General features: G+C 36.1%; 1 protein-coding gene and 1 long non-coding RNA gene across 13 annotated transcripts; both read right to left on the bottom strand.

Moving 5' to 3' along the window:
- Nucleotides 1–10,402: 10,402 nt before the first annotated feature.
- Nucleotides 10,403–11,460, bottom strand: LOC133730082 (uncharacterized). The gene is made up of 3 exons (XR_009856583.1): nucleotides 11,282–11,460; nucleotides 11,107–11,148; nucleotides 10,403–10,945 (listed from the first exon to the last, which is right to left on the bottom strand). It is a non-coding gene; the product is annotated as an uncharacterized LOC133730082 (long non-coding RNA).
- Nucleotides 11,461–13,495: 2,035 nt separating this feature from the next.
- Nucleotides 13,496–19,904, bottom strand: LOC133729421 (uncharacterized). 12 transcript variants are annotated; one of them, XM_062156945.1, is made up of 10 exons: nucleotides 19,714–19,904; nucleotides 19,508–19,558; nucleotides 18,198–18,251; nucleotides 17,478–17,528; nucleotides 16,881–16,934; nucleotides 16,300–16,352; nucleotides 15,854–15,913; nucleotides 14,412–14,474; nucleotides 14,162–14,218; nucleotides 13,496–13,854 (listed from the first exon to the last, which is right to left on the bottom strand). In XM_062156945.1, the coding sequence occupies exons 1-9, from the start codon at nucleotides 19,814–19,816 to the stop codon at nucleotides 14,177–14,179; spliced, it is 531 nt and encodes a 176-aa protein (XP_062012929.1). In that variant the 5' UTR covers nucleotides 19,817–19,904; the 3' UTR covers nucleotides 13,496–13,854; nucleotides 14,162–14,176. The 12 variants fall into 12 exon arrangements, with proteins under 12 accessions (XP_062012929.1, XP_062012930.1, XP_062012932.1 ...); XM_062156946.1 differs by having other exon boundaries at nucleotides 13,496–13,825; XM_062156948.1 differs by having other exon boundaries at nucleotides 14,412–14,459.
- Between the last annotated feature and the right edge of the window lie 508 nt (nucleotides 19,905–20,412).

The raw sequence follows: 20,412 nt of genomic DNA, 5'->3' as shown, positions 1-20,412 counted from the left end.
TCCAGCGGCGCCCTCTCACTGACGGTGGCTTCCAGCCTCGTCGGCTCTTGGTGGGTGCGGCCAGACGGGTTTGTGATTGGTTTGCGGTGGGTGGATGTCGGATTTTGGGGCTGCAGTGGAACATTTTTCCTCTCTCTCTCAGATGGTTGCGATGGTGGATCGGGGCTTTGCTGCAGATGCAAAAGGGCTCAACACTGGCGGAGGACAACGTAGTCGATCTGGATTCCATAACTAGCAGTCGGCCATGTTGTCCGGCGTTTGGTGGTGGGGTGAAACGATAATGATGGAGCTGCGAAGTTTGGTTTGCTGTGGGGGACGGATTCAGGCAGAGGTGGTCGCCGGAACTAACCTTGCACATTTCAGACCTTTTGTGGCGGTTCCCGGAAAGCCAGAGTCGATTCTGACGGACAAGAAAACGGTTTGCAGCAGCCTTTTACTTTCCTTTATTAGGTTTTTAGGTTTTGGTTCTTGGTTAGGTCTAATAAGTCCCTCCTCAAATGAGTGAGGGTGTGGTTGTCTTAGATTCGTAGTTGTGCCATTGTTATGGTGTCTTTCCCGAGGACGATTTGGTTCAATTCTAGTTTACTTTTGTTGTCAATTTGCCGACGAGCGATCCTTTACATGTGGTCTGATACTTTTTGGACGCGGTGTTGAAGAGGACGACGTCTTCTTTGCGGTTGACTACGGGGTATTACTAGGACTTTCGGGAGTAAGGGGTGTTTTGTGTAGGGCTGTCAATGGGTCGTGTCGGGTTGGGTTTGTGTCGGGTCAAGGTATTTGTCGTGTCGCAAGATACAAACCCAAACCCAACCTATTTATTAAACGGGTTACCCGTTTCCAACCCGCTTAACCCATTTAACAAATATGTCGTGTCGTGTTAGACAAAATGACCAATTTAAGGGTTAACAATGCGACCCATTTAACTAAAAAAAATGCATAAATTGATTAAATTCACTAAAAACTCTACAAGACGAAGAATATAAATAATTATATATATTCATAAATAATTAAATCCAATAATTATAAAGCAAAATATTTCAAATTGTCTAATCCTATGATCAAATACTCCAAACATCTGAAATTTCAAGAAGTATAGCATAATTGGGTTATACGGGTTCACTTCGTGTTGGCGGGTTGACCCGTGGCCGACCCATTTATTAAATGGGTCATGGCGGGTTGACCCACGGTCGACCCGCTTTTTAATCGTGCGGGTTCAACCCGCTTTATTTCGTGCGGGTTTCGAGTCGTGTCGGAATTGACAGCCCTAGTTTTGTGGTTAGAGTTTGGATCCATTAGCCTGATGGTATCTGTAATCGCGGTTTTCTTAGGGTATTGGCTTATGTCCCCCCCAATGTATGTTTTCTGGTGGATTGAATGAAATATCTATCTCTTTCTCAAAAAAAAGTTGTATGAGCCTATGAGGTCCTATTTCTTTGCCTCTTATCCAAAATTGTATATTAAACAAGTTCTATGAAGTTAACTTTTGAATTAGTGAGATCAAATCGTCTAGAAGTAGTTGAAGCTGAAATTGACTTGTTAAACATGCCACCCCCTTGAGTCTACATGAAAAAGTCGACTGCTAGAGGATTAAGACTTAAGAGAATCATCTACACTGTCACACCCCGAATTCTGAATTTAAGTAATTCATATTCGAAGCATGAACCTCAAATACCCTGTTTATAATCTCAGAATTTTTTTCTCAAAATCAACTGCACATTACACCTCTCGATAATTACATAAACCAAATCCTCAAGCTACTTATTACAGTACACTCTCACCAAAACAAATTATAAAGCTCAAGAGAGCACAATTCTCCTCACAAAACAAATGCTATAAATGTAATACTAATATTCTAAACCGCACGATCACTGCCCTGATTCTCCTGACCTGTAAGACTACCCGCTACACAATTTGAATAGTGTACCGGGAGTTGCAACAACACAAAACCCGGTGAGCTTTTGACAGCCCGTATGAGTAAACAAGAAAGAACTGTTGATTTATTCAATTATATTTATTATAACTCAAGTAAACAATCGACGCACCCACAATGTAATTCCAAAAATCACAGAAACATATATAAGCATATTTATTCTCGATACTTCTTTTAAAACTCAGCATTTGACTGATCACCACCAACAAATATTGCAACATTAATATGTGAAATAACATTAAAGCAAAGCATGCTTGATTCTCTTTCCACTAACACCTTCACATATTAACAATATATCACAAATAGATATTTGATCAAAATAATATAAGTACACTTTTCTTTTTAGTGAATTTTCGGATTAACTGGTAACAAATCATAAATACAAGTACTAGGGTCCAACGTACTATACCCAAAGCACGAGTAAGCCAGGTTGACTGGTAACAAATCATAAATCCACGTACTAGGGTCCAACGTACTATACCCAAAGTACGGGAAAGCTGCAGCATACTAGGGTCCAACGTACTATACCCAAGTATGTATACTCAAAGTAAGCAACCTTCCTAAGAGTATAATAGTGCACTATCTGTAGGGACTAGGGCCCAAGGCTAACTTCCACATATCACCAAAACACATTTACCAGTAATTCACTTAAGCACGGGGTAGTAGATAACACCCGACTTCACAATTGTACTTCTCAGACATAATCAAAATCACCAAAATACAATCTTTATGATTTATAGATCGTATATATGTATATGTACACCCACATAAAGAGACATATTATTTCAAGACAAATCTTTATTTCTTAAAATAATTTCCACATATTCACCATTGGGCATATAAAATAGCTTTCACACCACATGATCAACATTTCATTATTCAACAATTAAATGCGAGATTAATAGCTTGAATAATATCCAATTCATTCTCAATTATTTCATCACACCAATCACACGTCAACCAATATATATATTCCACGTAAATATATATATACGTAATCATCCGCTCAGGGATGACCACTAATACCAACTATAGTTCAAGCATAAAAACCGTGAAATTCATTTGTATAATAAAATCATTTTACTTACCTATGGACCGTAGTTGATCAAGTCCATATGATTGAAAACAAATATTTATTCCACAAATATTTTCACACAATTGCGACAAAAATAAAGTAATTAAATTTATTCGGTTCGTAATATGAACCACGTGAGGTTTACTCACCTCTAATCCAGCTGCGTCTTCTTAACAGCTAAAACAACAATTTTCCCGAATTGTCCGCCAAATCAATCCGTCGATAACCTAATCCAATAATGATCTTAACTTAGCCAACAACTCATAAATGTAATTAAACGACGATCCAACGGTCAGATTCAAATTAAACGATGATCCAACGGTTGGATCTGAATTTAATGATGATCCAACGGTCGGATCCTCACGGATCGCCTTTAGGATCATCCTCCAAAATTATCACGAAGATCTAACGGTCAGATCTTCCTGAATCGCCCTTACTAACATCTCCACAAAATTATATGAAAATCCGACGGTCAGATTCTCACGAATCGCCTTCCGAATCACTATTTCTCAATTATACGAAGATCCAACGGTCGGATCTTCGCCCGTGACCTCACAAAGTCACCGGGACAGTCATACGATCAACATATTAAAATTTGAAGTAAAACCGATGGTCTGATCTTCGCAGATCGTAAACCGAAGATAAAACGTAAAAACCGTAAATAGTAACGTAAAAACGTAAATCCACTATTTATCAACTTTTTCTAACATGACCAAGTTATATATCAAAACGCTCGTATGGATGCATAGATCATCGCCTAGATAATGAAAACTCGAAATATGGTCTGACGCGCCGCCACAAGCGGTGGTCAGTGGGCGGTCAACGCGGCGGTCAACTCCGGGTCAACCACCTCCGATGGCAAAGCGACCAACTACAAACTTGTTCAAAATGAAAGGGTGATCGTCTTTCATACCTGGAGCTAAGCCTGGTTCGGCCTAGATCGTCCTAGATCAAGCGTTGAAGTTGGATTAATCCGGAGCGTCTGATCTGATTCCAGATTGAATCAGAGCCGTCGAAAAAGTCAAACCTTTGATCAAGCGCTCTACACCCAAAATCGTCATGCAAGGCCTATATGGGGATGATCAGGGGGAGGAGGAGATCACGAAAATGGGAAGGATCGGCCCGTGCAACGCCGGCACGGCCAAGATCCGATCGGGTCAAAAGCTAGGCTCGGGGGGGCTTCGATCCAGGTCTGGGGGCAGCGGCGGTGCAAGGGGAGGCCACCAGGCGGCTGGGCGTGGCACGGCGAGTCCGGAGAGGGCCGGGTCGTGGCCGGAGGACGCCGGGAAGTGCCCTTTCCGGCCGGGTCGGGTCGGCAGAAACCCGGCGGGTCTGAGGCCGAGAGAGAGAGACCGGAGGGACTGTTCCGCAAAAATGAGATTTTTTTCGTCCTTAATGAAAAATTCTGATTTTTCTGCTATTTATAGAAAAATCTCAATTTTCAAATATTCATAACTTATTCATACGAACTCCGAATATTGCGTTCCACATATGCACGCGATCGTATCGACGAGCTCTACAACTTTCATGAAGGAAGTTTTCCCAAATTTTGAACGCATAAAAAGTCAACTTTGTTGACCCCCTAAAAAACGTTCGTTTTCGAAAATAAAATCGTTCGAACTAATTCCACAACTTCTCCAAGCTCCGTATTCGGTCCTACTATCGTAAAATCATTTCTAAAAATCCATGGAATTTAATTTGGATTTTTCGGGGTATTACATACACTAACAACAAAACATTAATTCTATCATCTTCATGAGACAGAGTATGACAATCTGTTCTTTTGGATCGTCTAAAACTCCTATTCTACTAATGGAAGAAACTCGCACAATTATCACTTGTGGGCATGAAGAATTCGCAGTCATAGTTATCATTGGAAAAAACAAGCACCCCATCTCCAGGTTGAAATTCAGAAGAGGACCGAGCATCAGCACTGTCAAAAACAATTACTCGGGTTATAATGGTATCGGGATGCTCAGCACTGCATTCACCTACAGCAAGTAGGTGTGCAGTCTCAACTCCTTCCATATTGATGTCAAGAATCGATTTCTTAAACTGCGACTCGTTAAATAGACTGTATCTCATCCCATAAGTTACAACCATGAATACCTTTTCCATATACCTTTCCAGCTTATCAAAATCTCTTGCCAAAATTTCCAGCACATGGTCTCTTCTCGTGAAATGTCCTCCTTTCTTTTTCATCTTTTTCTTACTTTTCCAAACAACTGCCATGTTGACATAACCTCCAGACAATGAGTCATGTAAAGCCGCGATTGCCACAGCCATATTTAGCCACTCAATGTAATCATTAGTAGTTGGCTCTCCATTGTGATTCTTTAATTTTTCCTCTATATATTCCTTTGCCTTCTTATAACCACTGCCAATTCCAAACACTCCTGTGTCACTTTCCAGATACTCATCAGTGGCAACGGAGTAAATATAAGCTTTACCTTTCCTATAACCATACACCAAAACCACCCCCGGAAATTCCTTGTCGCGATTTTCATCCTCCTTCTTCCAGATGTCCATATACTTCCGAAATGCCTTCCTTACTACTTTCATATTCACCTTAGAAGAAAGCTGCTCAACCTCCTTTCTAACCGTTTCTATCATCCTCTCGCTCTCAATCACACCACCACAAATGGTGGCCATAATGTACATAATACAAATTGAAAACATGCTTAAAACAATACAATACATCACATAACGAGTAGCTAAAGAAAGGGAAGAACAAAGATCAACAATGTGTCTCTAATTCTCCTCGTTCTCCAGCATTCTTGAAGCTCTCTCTCTTATTCTCTTCAAGAAAGCTCTATCTATAGTACAACTTTGATCTTTATTACAACTTGATATCCATGTGAAATTGATTTTACTTCCGTCCAAATTCTCAAGCTTGATGGCAAATGTCTTCACTCATAAATACTTCCATACATCATAACTTTTCTCTACATCTTTTACTCCTCTCATTTTTTTCGTGTAAGAACAACGAGCTAAGTACAATATTTCAAAGATTGAAGTTGGTTCTTTGTTTCATTCAAGCTTGTCTCATGCAATTCTTCGTATACTCTTACATTTGCAACAATCGGATGCACATACTTATTAATCAAACAAGCATAAAGTGAATTTAACAATTGATGGGCAAGGTGAATAATTTCAACACAACACAATTAATGAAATAGGAAAGCATTCTATCAATTCAAACTTGTCCATGTATGTAGGCTACACAAAGCGTAATCTGACTTTGGAGCCGGAAACCCTAGGTTTGGTCTCCTTGCCGGAGGAGGGAAGCTCTAGTAGGGGGAAGAGGAAAAGAGGTCGTCCGGTTGGCAGTAGAAATAAGCTGCCATATGGGGAGAAAAAGAAAGGTGCAGCACAGGAGGCTGGGCAAGTGCAGAAGGCTTCCAAAGGTGAAGGCAGCAGCTGCTGGTATGAGCTCCAACTCGAAAGGGAAGGAGCTAGTTATTTACTAATTTTCTTTCAGTTGGGTATGAGCCTGTGTGAGCGGGGACAAGCTTCTATGAGTCTTCTATGACGTTTCTAGTTTTTTAGTTTGTACCACAATTGCGTGATTGGCAAGCTAGGGCTAGTTGAATGATTTCCTTTCCGTAGGAGGCGAGGTTTGTTCTATTCTTGTATAGGCTTGCTTAAATGTGAGCGTCCCAGATATTCTAATGAGTTCGCTATGGTTTAGATAGGTAGTTCGGATTTTCTTGCCGGATGGCTTATGTAAACTTTGTAGACTTTAGCCCTTGGCTGTTGATCTAATGCATTCAACTTCTATTTCAAAAAAAAAATGCTATTGGAACAATAAAAAGATGTGTTGCACTTATTCATTTAATAAAATGGAAAATTACTAATGTTAAAACGAGAACCCAATATTATAGGAAAATAGATAAATTGCTTACATATCTTTAACATTTTATTTATTTAAGACGAGCGTTCACTTATAAGAACACAATTACAAAGTAAATAACTCAAATTAATAAAAATAAGTTACTAACAAATATAAGTAAGAGATATTAACATGATATAAAATGTGTTCATCACGTAGATATATCATCCTTATTAAGATTGATTTAATTAACCAAATGGAGTAACTCACCCTAAAAAGTTAAGTGATTAGCATCTTTTTCCACTCACTATACTCACATGGTGACATTGTGCACATTTGGACTCATAATTGTCACGTACATCTTTAACGTTCCAAGTCAATTAAGCTAATAAAATTTTAACCGAATTAAACAAAAACAACAAACTTTATTTATCTTCCTAATGTAAATTTCAAATAATGTTCATAAATAAACTCTTGAACAAAAATCAAAACCAACTATGAAACCAAATTTAAAACTATAAAAGAACGGAGTAAAATGTTTGCCTAATAAGAATATGACAGATGGATAAAAGAGAGAATTTACTTGTCACTTGTTTTATTTTTAAATATGAATTTGTCTCTACTATATGTTGTGATATGGAGTTTTATTTAGCTTCTAGTTGTATGAACTTGCCTCTAGTAGAAGTATTTCTATCTTTGCCTTTTATCCGAAATTGTATATTCAACTAGTTGTATGAAGGTTTCTAACTCTTGAACTAGTAAGATCAAATCGGCCAAAATGAAGTACTTGTAGCTCGATCATTTCAAGGATTTATTGACTTGTTAGCATGCAACATCTTAAAGTTTCTACATGAAAAAATCAGCTGTTGCTACAATCTTTTGGATTGAGAGAATCATCTACATCAATGACAAAACATTCTATCATCTACATCATAAATATTATGAAAATCTATTGGTCTTTTGGATTGTCTATAAATCTTCTTCTACTGATATTAGAAACTTGCACGAGTTTGCAATCCAGTAATGTGTGACACGAAGAACTCGAAATTTTATATATATATATATATATATATATCACCGGGAAAAGTCAGAACCTCATTTTTCTAGGATGAAAATTCAGCACAAGACCAAGCATGAGCATCATCAAAAACAATTACTCTGGTAATAATAATGATATATAGTTATCATCGGAAAAAACAAGCACCCCATCTCCAGGTTGAAATTGAGAAGAGGACCGAGCATCAGCACTGTCAAAAACAACTACGTACTCGGGTTATAATGGTATCAGGATTCTCAGCACTGCATTCACCTACAGCAAGTAGGTGTGCAGTCTCAACTCCTTCCATATTGTCTAGAATAGCCTTCTTGAACTGCAGCTCGTTAAATAGACTGTAGCTCATCCCATAAGTTACAACCATGAATACCTTTTCCATATACCTTTCCAACTTATCAAAATCTCTTCCCAAAATTTGCAGCACATGGTCCCCTCTGGTGAAATGTCCTCCTCTCTTTTTCATCTTTTTCTTTCTTTTCCAAACAACTGCCATGTTGACATAACCTCCAGACAATGGGTCATGTAAAGCCGCGATTGCCACAGCCTGACGCAGTCGGAAGTAACCTAGGTTTACAAGCAATAAACCCTAAAAACATAAATCTGGAGTCCACCAGAAAATTTGAGAAAAATTTCTCATTTTATTAAATTTGATATGATAAACTGATTCTAGTACAAAGCATAATGGTGCTTATATAGGCATCCAAAACCCTAAATCATATTCTAATAAGAAACCGTAAATAATCCAAATTAAAAAGGAAACTAAAAACCTAAAATAAAAAGAATCCTAAAACAAATGTAAGACAAGCCTAAAAATATTAAATCCCGAATCGGATGATTAAAACGATATATTTTGGCCTAAATCTGTTAGGGCTCACTAAAGTGAGTATTGAAGATCTCGTCGTTCCCATTATGAAAATGTATCATGCGTCTCAAACGAACATTCTGGCCAAAATTTACTCCAATCTAATTCACAATCCAGAACCTGACTTTTCGCCCGAGAAACCTGAAAAGTCCAAAACCAAACTTTCTTGGATATTGCAGCGGCTAGTAACCTCATTATGCGTGAATTACCTATTTTCCAATCACTCTTCTTGATTCCACGCCGCTTCTTTATTTTCTAGTTTTCCGGCTAAACCAGGCTCATTCTCGTCCTACATCACAGCCATATTTAGCCACTCAATGTAATCATTAGTAGTTGGCTCTCCATTGTGATTCTTTAATTTTTCCTCTATATATTCCTTTGCCTTCTTATAACCAGTAACCACTGCTAATTCCAAACACTCCTGTGTCACTTTCCAGATACTCATCAGTGGCAACGGAGTAAATATAAGCTTTACGTTTCCTATAACCATACACCAAAACCACCCCGGGAAATTCGTTGTCGCGATTTTCATCCTCCTTCCAGATGTCCATATACTTCCGAAATCCCTTCCTTACTACTTTCATATTCACCTTAGAAGAAATCTGCTCAACCTCCTTTCTAACAGTTTCTATCATCCTCTTGCAATCACACCACTAGAAATGGTGGCCATAATGTACTCTGTAATTGAAACTATTTTTGGATGATCCCATGAATATACAAGACCCTTGGTGCTTGATGGAATTCCTGCAAGTATACAGGGTGGATGTAGTATAGTAATGGAAGAAAAGGGGTTGTCGTTCCCACGAGGATATTAAGTCAATTCACAATATGAAAACCTACGTTAATTAAACGAAAAACACACAAAACAATAAGCACAAATCGACTAAGACACACAATGACTCAAACTAAGACTTATGATTTTCACGGTTTTGAAAGAGTTTATGATAATGGGAAAATAACTTGAAAATAAAAACTTAAAAAGTGAATCTAAAGAAATTGAAAAGAGTTTATAATGATTAAAAGTAAGAATATGATGATGAGCCTAGGGTGTCGGAATCAACCACATGCAATCTTATCTACGTTTTGAACCAACCAATGGATTCTTTCGTTTCTCCAGATGATAATTCCCGTATCTAAGTCCTTCTCAGGTACTCTAGACCATAGTTTTCCTTAAGTGCATGATTCTCCCCCTCTCGGGTAAAGGTCGTATATCCTAACTATGCAGTTTATCCTTCTCAGGTATAAATTTAACATGCAGGATTCATTACGTTTTAGAAAACAAGGAAATCAAGCAAATCATTATTCTTTCTCAAGTAATAATGTAATTTACAATTCTTAATCACATGAAGCTAATATGAATTATATTGCAGCTATGCCTCAAATTCATCTTCTGATAACTAGATGCAAAGCCCTAAAGGTCGCGAATCAATAGAACTTTAACATAAGCACAATTCAAGCAGAGATTAAGAATTCATCTAAAAAGAAACTAATAATCCATCAATTGAATATCAAAACATGTAAACAATCATGCTAGGGCCTCATCCTAGCCCTAGGAAAGGAGTTTAGCTACTCATGTTCAAAGAAAACATAATAGAAAATCTTAAAAACATAAAAGAACTTGTTGAATGGAGATGGAAGGTGAACACGTGATGGCAGCAGCCTTCTTTGGTGAAAATCTGATGGTGAATGGTACTTCTCCATCTTGACACATTCTCCTTTTATAAGATGCAACTTTTCCTTCTTGCTTTAGGCCTCTGGAACTCCTTAATAACTTAGCACAAAAGAAAGGTGATGTGGCATCCTAAAATTCCAAGGAAACATATGTTTGGGCTCTCAAACGGTCCATAATGCTATGTTAATTTTTCCAGAATTTTGCTAAGTCATTCAGGCCTTGAAAACTCGAGCTCTTAGAAACACATCACAGATTCGCGTATTGACTGAACTGCCTGTACTTAAACGGCCATATCTCTTTCTAGGAATATCGAAATCACGAACCGTAAAATTCTCCAGAAACTAGACATTCAGGGCTTTCCGTGCATATAAGGCTCGTCTTCTGGTTATCTCTGGATCAGTACAGTTTAATCCTCAAAGTTGGCCATTCTGCAGAGGCTGCTTCAGTTTTTAGGATTGCAAAGCACCTTCAATCCTGTTCCTCTCTTTTTCCTTCTTTTTCTCATCCTTGCTCTTCATACCTATAAACACACTAAACTAAGTAAATAGACTATAAACAAGGAGAACTAAACATAAATATCAAGATTAAGAGGTACAACAATATAGGAAAATATGAGCACATCAGTGCTTTCCTCATTAGAGGAGGTTTTTCCATCTGATGCGATAAAAGTTCCTTTCTTACCAACCACTGCTATAATGGTTGTACCTATCAAGCCTTTAGATCCTGTATCACAGATCGAGTCCAAAGGAACATAGGATTAGATTGCATCATAATTTCTACAACATTGCAGCATCTGAAGACAACATAGCAAAGATAAAGGTAAATATTGCCTCAACTCATCACGAGTCAAACTTACCAGGTGGCAGTTTGAGACAGAACCATTGATAGAATCCCCTTGATCATAAGTACCCAGCTCTATCAGGCCTTGAAACCCAGCTCTATCAGAAACAACTTCTTTGCAGCTTTCTTCAGAAATAACTTCTTTGCAGCTTTCTTGTTCATTCTCAGAATTCCTTTCCCTTGCTGTTAAGCTTGAATTGAGATCAAAGTTCTTGTACCTGCTTTCAATAAGAATTATTTCAGGTGATAGGTTGCATTGGTGGAACTTAAAACAAATTAACTTCAAAACAAGAAAATCCAAAGCATAAGAGAATGTAAAATGCTTACAGCTTAAATGACATTCACTTTTCAAGTAATTCAAAGTTGACAGCATACCAAAATGTAGAAATTCCAAATTTCTTATTTTACTTCTTTCATATAAAATTTATTGGAATGCCGTGTCTTCACTAATATATTAAATTTTTAACATTACTTTACCTTCCAGGTATTACACTGACTTTATCTTTATCAAAGCTCCAAAGTTGTGAGCAATTTGCTTCATATTTTGATTAGCATGAAGTTAAAGGTAACTGAAAGTTCTGAAACAGTTGATAACATAAATGCCAACTATTAGGCATGTCCATTTTGAAATATGACAAGTCACCATCTAGATTGAAATCCATATCGCTGAAAAGTATTGTCTGGAATTTGCACTCACACTAGAATACATACAGCAGAGAAATATAAAAGAAATGGAAAAGGGTATGTTTGCATCCCAAACACCATCCCCCTTTCAAAATAAATTTTCACTGACTAAATTAACAACAAATACCACACAAGCAGAACACATGAAAAGTAACTTTCCCCCATTCATGTAACTTCTAAGGCAATAAGCTAGCCAGTAATAATACATATACTGATAAGAAGAGAACTAGTCTACTAGAGTCTTGAGGGTATCCCTCCAGCCACCCCCAGAGTTTCTCCTGCTATATATGTGATATGCTTATCATCAGATCGATGCCGAAAAGGCCATGCATATCTTCAGTTGCACCAAGTAGCCTGTTAAGTAACATCTCTCCTCGAGGGCCTTACTCACACTGCGATGTGTGGGCAAAGTTTGAAAGCACAAAACTAGGAGCAACGTACACATTTTACACGAGTATCTGGCCGGACCTATGTCGTCCGCAAGGCCTTGATCAACCCTAGAAGGGCTTAGGTCTGTACGTAACAACATTTTATAGTGAGTCGATCCTTAAATCGTCGTGGATGCTCGTGGTTGGAAGCAGCAATGGAGGAGATGAGAACAACGTAAAGAAGAACCTTAATATCTTCACGTTAGGAGCTACTTCCTTACGAAGAAGAAAAGTATTTGACTTTATAGTCTTTATATGGGTCTAGTTTCAAGGCATTAAACTAAGCTTTTCTCTGTTTAAAATGAAAAACTAGACAGCTTTCTCTTCATGATCAACCTTATATATAAAAAGTCCTAAAACCCTAAACTACACTTTGAAGTAAGAAAAAATAACAAGAAGTCGCATTGCTTAAAATCAGAAGCCTCAATCATGCATGCAGATTGAACAGTGAGAAATTCGAGTGCTTTGTCAAAATATAATCACCTAAAATATAAAAGATACGAACTCTACACATTCACCTATAAATTCTAGTGAAGCCACAGCGCTGCACTTCCAGTCCTTCCATTTTCAAGGGGGAGGGCTGGCCTCGCTTTCTATTTTTTTCATTTTTGCTTTAATTTTATTTTGAGATTTGAAGAATAACTCACCTCAAGTTTCAAAGACTCATCAAAAACTTCAACCTCTACAAAGTTCAAGACTTTGGTATAATTCAAGACTTACGTACTCGTGAAAATCATGCTAGCTTTTTAGCTATTTGTGATTATTCTTGTTTTCTCCTATACTTCTCTACTATTTTCTATTTAATTTTTATAATTTTGATGTCTATAATTATAGGTTGTAAGTAATTTTCTTGTTGGGTGCAAAGATTGTGTTTCCTAGCTCAAATTTTGTGCAAAAAAATTTAACTTAATGTAATGATGCTATTTTATATTTAAAAAAAAAAATTCTAGGCATAATACCATTTTGCTTCACTAGCAATATTTTGCACCCATAAGTTTCTAAAATACCAATGTTCCGCGCTTTTTATATTAAAAAAAATTTCTAAAAATTCTAGGCATAATACCATTTCGCTTCATTAGTAGCTAGAAAACCATTGATAATAAAGCCTCAAAACACAATTAAACAATTAATCAAAAATGAAATAAACCTTTAATAACCCATCGGTATTTAACCGTTTCTAATATATATAAATATATATCGAGAAATTCCTCACAAACATTTGGGAAATAAATTAGTGTCAGGGTGCGAACACAATAGAACACTTCCATCTCCAACACAGCTGGAGCAAATCCCAGTTTACCATCCTCACAAACCTTTAATTCTCACACAAACTAGGCAGGATTTCATTCTCCGGAGATCATTGTTGATGATTTATTTCTCAAAATACCCGGCTGAAGCAAACCCCCAGGTTACCAAATAGAACCAGGAGGATCGAACAGGAGATGCTCCTTAGGAATCGACGACAAACACACAGGAGCTGCAATTAGAAAGGTGTAACAATTCCCTGACAGTGTAATTCCTTATTTTTTGAACTGCCTAGAAAACTTTTTAATTCTTTAGGCAAAATATCACAAATGGGCACTCAATCATTACTATCCGACACTGCAACAAATAAAATTTGTTCTTTTTCACAAAATAAAATTCAACACTTGGATCCACTATATTTTCAAACAGCGATTAAATCAAGCTAGCAGTAGGGTTAGTTTGTAGGCTTTCCAAAACGCATAGGTAACATAAAGAATTAATATAATAGAACAAATAAATAAAATAAATCTCAGACATACCAGAAGTGTCAACTGTCATCTCCAAGTGTTTAGTGGCCTTTTGTTCTTCATCGCTACCTGTTCACGGGTATTATTAACTGTTATAATGACCAAATGATTCTACGTAGGCTATAAATAATGAATAAAACCAAAACCACTTGTTGCATGGTGAAGTTTTCTTCGAAAACCAAATGTTCTCTATAAAAAAGAGCCGAAGGAGGTTCTGAGATATTATTCCTCACAAACATTATTACAAAAGTCAAAAGCTTACCAGGAGCACTAGAGTTATCTTTGATGTTGCAGCGATCAAAAGCACGGCCTGAAAGGACAGAATCTGTTTGTGGTTATATTGTCAGATAATGGATAGTACCACAAAAAAGAGCAAAATGAATGCTTGATGATCTATGATCACATAAAAAAATAATGTATTTTATTCTATTTATCATATACAAGACAAAAATTAACAATTAGTTACTTCATATGTAGGCTATCAATATGGCTCTGGATAACTTACCTAGAAAACCTAAATCGATCCAAAAGGATGACTGTCTTCTGAAGCTGCAGACCCAATAATGACTAGGCTTGGAAAGGTAGTGAAAGAGAGGAGTAAGGGTGAGACCCTTCTCCCACAAGGGGAGGTTACTTTACTCTTCATCCCAGTTACTATTTTGTAGTTTTAATGTTTGACTAATTCTTCTAATACTGAAGGACACTACTATTCTCTTAACTCACGTTAGTAACAGACGGGGACCATAATAACCACATTAGCAGGCATCGAGGACTAGGGATGGATTCTCCAACAATAACGAGAATTGCAAGATTGCAGGGGAAGTTTGATTACATTAGAAATATGGGTGTAGGACGGTAGGGTAGGGTAATAAACTGCAATTCCCCCTAATTTTTCATGTATTTAGCGACTTTTTAATTTACAACAATTCCATTCACATTAAGCAACATGCTGGCATGAAAAGTTGGACTCTCAATTATACCACCAAGCTAACGGCAGGGCAACTTAGGTTTTCAAAAAAGTTAGATAGTGAGTAAATACCAGAACAACAAGGGTGGTTTTGTGTCTTTTACCCTATAAAAGGACTTATTTTCCTACATAACACATAGTTCAAACAAATTCAACGTAACTGAAAACAAAAATCGGATGAACACCGGGAGAGCTGCATGTGCAATATGTACAAACATGTGCTCTTCTAGGGGTCCCGTGTGGGTATTGTTCAATACCAATTACGGACACAACAAATGTGTGTCATACTATATATATAGCATGATATCAAATCCCAAAACATCAAAGACTGACTACATGAGAATATGACATCTGATAGTCAAGCACTAGCAATGGAAAGATGCTGGGTCATAAGCAAAGCAAATATGAATCTCTAATTAAAACTATTATAAGTTTATAACTATCCACATGACATTGAATGGTACCAAAAGAGCAAAAATGACTGTTTAATTGCAATGCAAATGCATCATGGAAAACTAATATAAATCTCAGACTAAAATTTTTATAAATCTTACGGTTTCAATTTTGGAAATTTTAGAAAACTACCATAAATCTTAAAAAATCAGATTGATCACACAGTATTCGTCTAATTACAATAACAAAAAAAAAATGCATTCATTTTCACACTAACAAGAGCCCAAGAAAACTCCAAGATAATATTCTCACAAACCTTACAACAAAAATAAAAAGTAACTTACCAGTAGCACTACGGGCACAATCGGGTTTACAAAACATGAAACTAAAAACATTCTTGTTACCTGTTTACAAAATAAAAGGCAAAAGATAATGACTAAGTGACCATGTCAAAACCCAAAAATCAGACCACATGACATCAGAAAACAAAATTAAATTTTGAAGGTTAATGAATCAGGAGCAGCAATGCGAAATGACTTTAGAAATAAAACACGAGCCCAAGCAAAATCCCATCAAACAATAGTATACTTGATTGTCAGAAACGCATCATGCAAAGACCAAAATGACTTGGCTGGAAAAGATATCTCCACCATGTCAAATTGATCCAAAAGTTGGAGCCAGTTTTTCCCTAAAGACATGATATAAAATCAACACTTTTTTTTCCTTCAGAACACACAATGATCAAGCAAATTCAAAATAATTTTAATAGCAAACTCTGAAACAAACGTACAAGCATACCCTGGTGGGGACAAGTGGCAACCTTTCGTTCTAACGGCTCGGCACCTGTTTCACAGTTACATCATTACATACAAAATATTGATAATAATTTTAAATATATATATATATATATATATATATATATATATATTAAAAATAACAATAAAACTATAGAAATAAGTAAGTATAAAATCAACTAAAGAAAAACAATAATAAGACTATGAATACCAAAGAAAAAGCAATGAATCTCTGACTAAAACTATTACAAATATTTTACATAGAAGTAATGAGATATATGTCCCGTCAAAAAACTGCTGCTCTATATATAACAGTAGGCTATGCAGCATGCATAGACCAGACAGACCAGAATGAATTGGCTGGAGGAGATAACTTTCAAAAACGATCATAACAACAGTAATCTACCTCAGCTATGCATAGTGGAAAAACCAAATTCACTTGGCTAGTAAAGTTATCCTCAAAAGTAAAATTGATCTCACAGTATTGCAAAAAAAGAAATATAATAAACAAAATAATAATAATTTTTGTCAAATCACAGAGCCAAAGAAACGTTAAAACAAAAAATCAAAATCTTACCAGGAGGACTACGGAGTTCCTTGGGATTGTAGTAAGAACAAGAATCCTTGCACCCTGTTTGAATTATATTGTCAGATAGAAGGATGAAAAGCAAATAAAACAAATGGGCGACACTATAAAAACCCAAAAGTAAGTACTATGACCACATCACATTTGAATAGTACCGTAAGAAAAGCAAAATGAATGTTCAATAAAACTGTATTAAGTTTTTTTCCCCCCTAGGAATGTGATCCAAACCAAAAAACAGAAAGAAAAAAAAGAAAAAGAAAAAAAGGTTTTTATTTAAGATGAATAAATGAATTCATTATTATTTTCTATCTAAAATTTACTTTTTATACATACAAAGCACCAAAAGCCTACTCTTCAAGGGTTTTAAGGCTTAAGGCTTTGGCAAAACACCATTGGTATCAACCATGCATCATGCACAAATTATACTGACTAAGCTAGAAAATTATCTTCAAAAGTCGAATTGATCCAAAAGTTTGGCTCAGTATTCCTCGACCTATGTAATACAAAATCAGCACTGCACTTTGATTTGTCCTTCAGAAAAATCCAAGATAACTACTCACAAACTGTACAACAAAAATAAAAGCATACAGTCACGGATAGCACACATTTTGGCAAGCTCTTGTTGAGTCACCTTGCTGCCTGTTTCACGGTTACATTGTTAAATAATAATAAAAAAAATGAATGAATGGATGATAATGATGACAAAACCCAGAAACCAGTAAAGTGTGCATGACATTGAATAAATGAATGCTAACAGATATATTAGTGTCATCAGAAAAGAAGGAAAAAAAAAAACAAAACAAAAACATATAAACAGAGAAGTTGCACATACAAGGAAATGTAAGATCCAATCAACAAATACCGGCCTTGCCCACACATGCTCTAAATGTGACAGTTCAGACAACTAAACTCAGTTATCTTATGAATATAGTAAAAAGAATGCATTTTGAAAAGAAAAAATAATAAAAAATGATTTGTTATGTTATTTGCTGATTACCATAATGCCATTATTGAAGTCTACAATAATATTGAAAGATTTGGCCAATTTTGAAAAACAAAGTCTCTTGTCTTAATAATAGTATAGATTTTTTCATATATCCTTTACAAGCTATCAAAATGACTCAGATGGAGCTACTTATTTTCAAAAACTATATTATTCAGTGTCAAGTACGATCAAGCACAAATCAATATGGCTTGGCACCAGAAATTATCTTCAAACACAAACTGATCCAAAAACTTGGTTATCCTATAATTACACCAGATAATATTCTCAAAGACCTTAAAAAAAAAAAAAAATTAAAATCTTACCATCAGCACTATGTTTACCATCGGCACTGGAGAAACGAGAAGATGTCACAGCACCTGTTTATGCTTATATTGTCAGACAAAATATAAAACAGAAGATAATGAAGAAGTGATGATGTCAAAAAGAAAACAACATTACTATCACCACATGACTTTGAATAGTATCATATAAGAACAGAAAAAATGAACATTGAATGCTAAATGAAACATGAGCTGCAATGCAAATATACTAAACTTGATCAAGTGTATCAGCAATGCACCATGCACAGACCAAAATTGAAAAATTTGGGCAGTATTTCCCGTAATTACGTAAGGAGAAGTCACATACGCAATGAGATGTAAGATCTCATCAACAATTAGTCTCTTCATATTATTCTACGTAGGATATCAAAGTGACATTGATGGAGGAGAAGTCATCTTCAATAACTATATTACTTAATGTGCAGTACGCAACATGCACGAACCAATATGCACAAGAAATTATCTTCAAGCACAAATGGATCCAAACATTTGGTTATCCTCTAATTACACTAACAAAATGGTTACTTCTTTTCTCCACAACAGAAGCCAATGGAAGTGCAGATAATCTTCCTTCCCGTATATTACATTGTAGTTTTTGGTTTAGTGTTTGACTAGTTTGATTAATAATTATAATACTTTTTTATTACTATCTGTTAACTGTAAACACACATCAGTAAAAGAGAGGGAGTCCACATTATCCACATCAGAAAAACAGAGGGGGTCCACATCAGCCGGCAATGGAAAGATGAATTCTCTAACGATAACGAGCATTGCAAGAAATTCCAAAAAAATAAAAATAAAAATAAAAATTCTATTCCTACTAGAAAATTCAAGGTAACCGAAAAACAAAATTGAAAAGAAAACCAAGAGACTGGCTGTGCAGCAAGGGTCGCATGATCCACAAACAAAAGTGCTACTAGGTCCTTCTGCACCGGCACTCTGACTACATGACATCAGATAGTAGCAGAATATCGATGTTGTGGCATAAGAAAAGCAAGAATGAATCTCTGATTAATACTAAAATTAATACAAGACTGCAGATGCAATGAAATCTATGATCCCATCAGATTATTTCGCTGGAGAAATTTTCTTTAAAAACTATAATGACTCTTATTCTATGTCTGGCCGTACATAATATATGAAAAACCAAATTCCTTGGCTGGTGAAGTTATCTTAAAAAGACCAAATCGATCGCGCAGTATTTTGTCAAACTACCCGAAAACAAATCCTTTTCTTCAACATACAGAGCCCAAGGAAATTGGCAGATCAAAACCTTAAACAAAAACTCTTACCATGTGAAGGCCCAGCAGGAGAATGATGCTTTGATTTTCTGACCTTGCTACCTGTTTGAGGTAACAATGTCAGATAATTACAAACAAACAAACAAGAAACCAAAAAAAAACTAATGGGTTACCATATAGTATTAGCTATTCCCAGATAGAATGAAACAAAGAGGAAATTGCAATGCCTAAAACCAAAAGGAAAAGGAAAAGCATACCCGCAGGCTTATCTCGTTTTTGGATGAACAGAGGCTTTTCGGCCTGCAGCCGTTTGAGTTCACGATTCCTTGGACCCTTCGTTCGGGAAGACATGCCTGCCATGCCAAATTGGGGATTTAGGGGTTTGGTTGGTTTTGGCGATGAGAGAAAATTGGTCCGTTTCGTTCAGTTTAGTTGTGCTGAGTGCAGACCTTTTTTTTTTTTGGGTATTAAATTTAAATATAACATCTTTTTCGACGTCGGTTTTTCACGACACTCCTTTTCTGCATATATTATTATTTTTCCTCTAATTCTCATTCTCATTTATACTATTATTAAGATAATGGGGTTTACTCTCCAAAACTGAAATTTTTTACCAATTTAACATTTATATATTAAAAAACTATGAAATATAATTAATCAATAGAGATAATATAATAAATTGCAAAAAAAAAAAATTTTAAATAAAATTTCTGAGTTGATTCCTAAACTCATCCCCCCCTCGTAATCAAATTTCTGAGTATTCAGGAATATAAGGAATCGAAGGAGGTGGGACATACACCTGTTCCGATTCCTTCATATGTTAGTAAACGCGGGAATACTTTTACCCGGAATCATTCCAATTCTTTTATGTGTTAGTAAACGCAGGAATAAATTTATCCCGTAATCATTCCTACCCATTCCAAATAAGTAAACATGCCCTAACTTCTCTTCAGAGT

Source organism: Rosa rugosa, chromosome 2 (genome assembly GCF_958449725.1).
Source record: "Rosa rugosa chromosome 2, drRosRugo1.1, whole genome shotgun sequence".
Classification (NCBI taxonomy): Eukaryota; Viridiplantae; Streptophyta; class Magnoliopsida; order Rosales; family Rosaceae; genus Rosa; species Rosa rugosa.
This window is presented reverse-complemented; position numbering and strand designations above follow the sequence as displayed.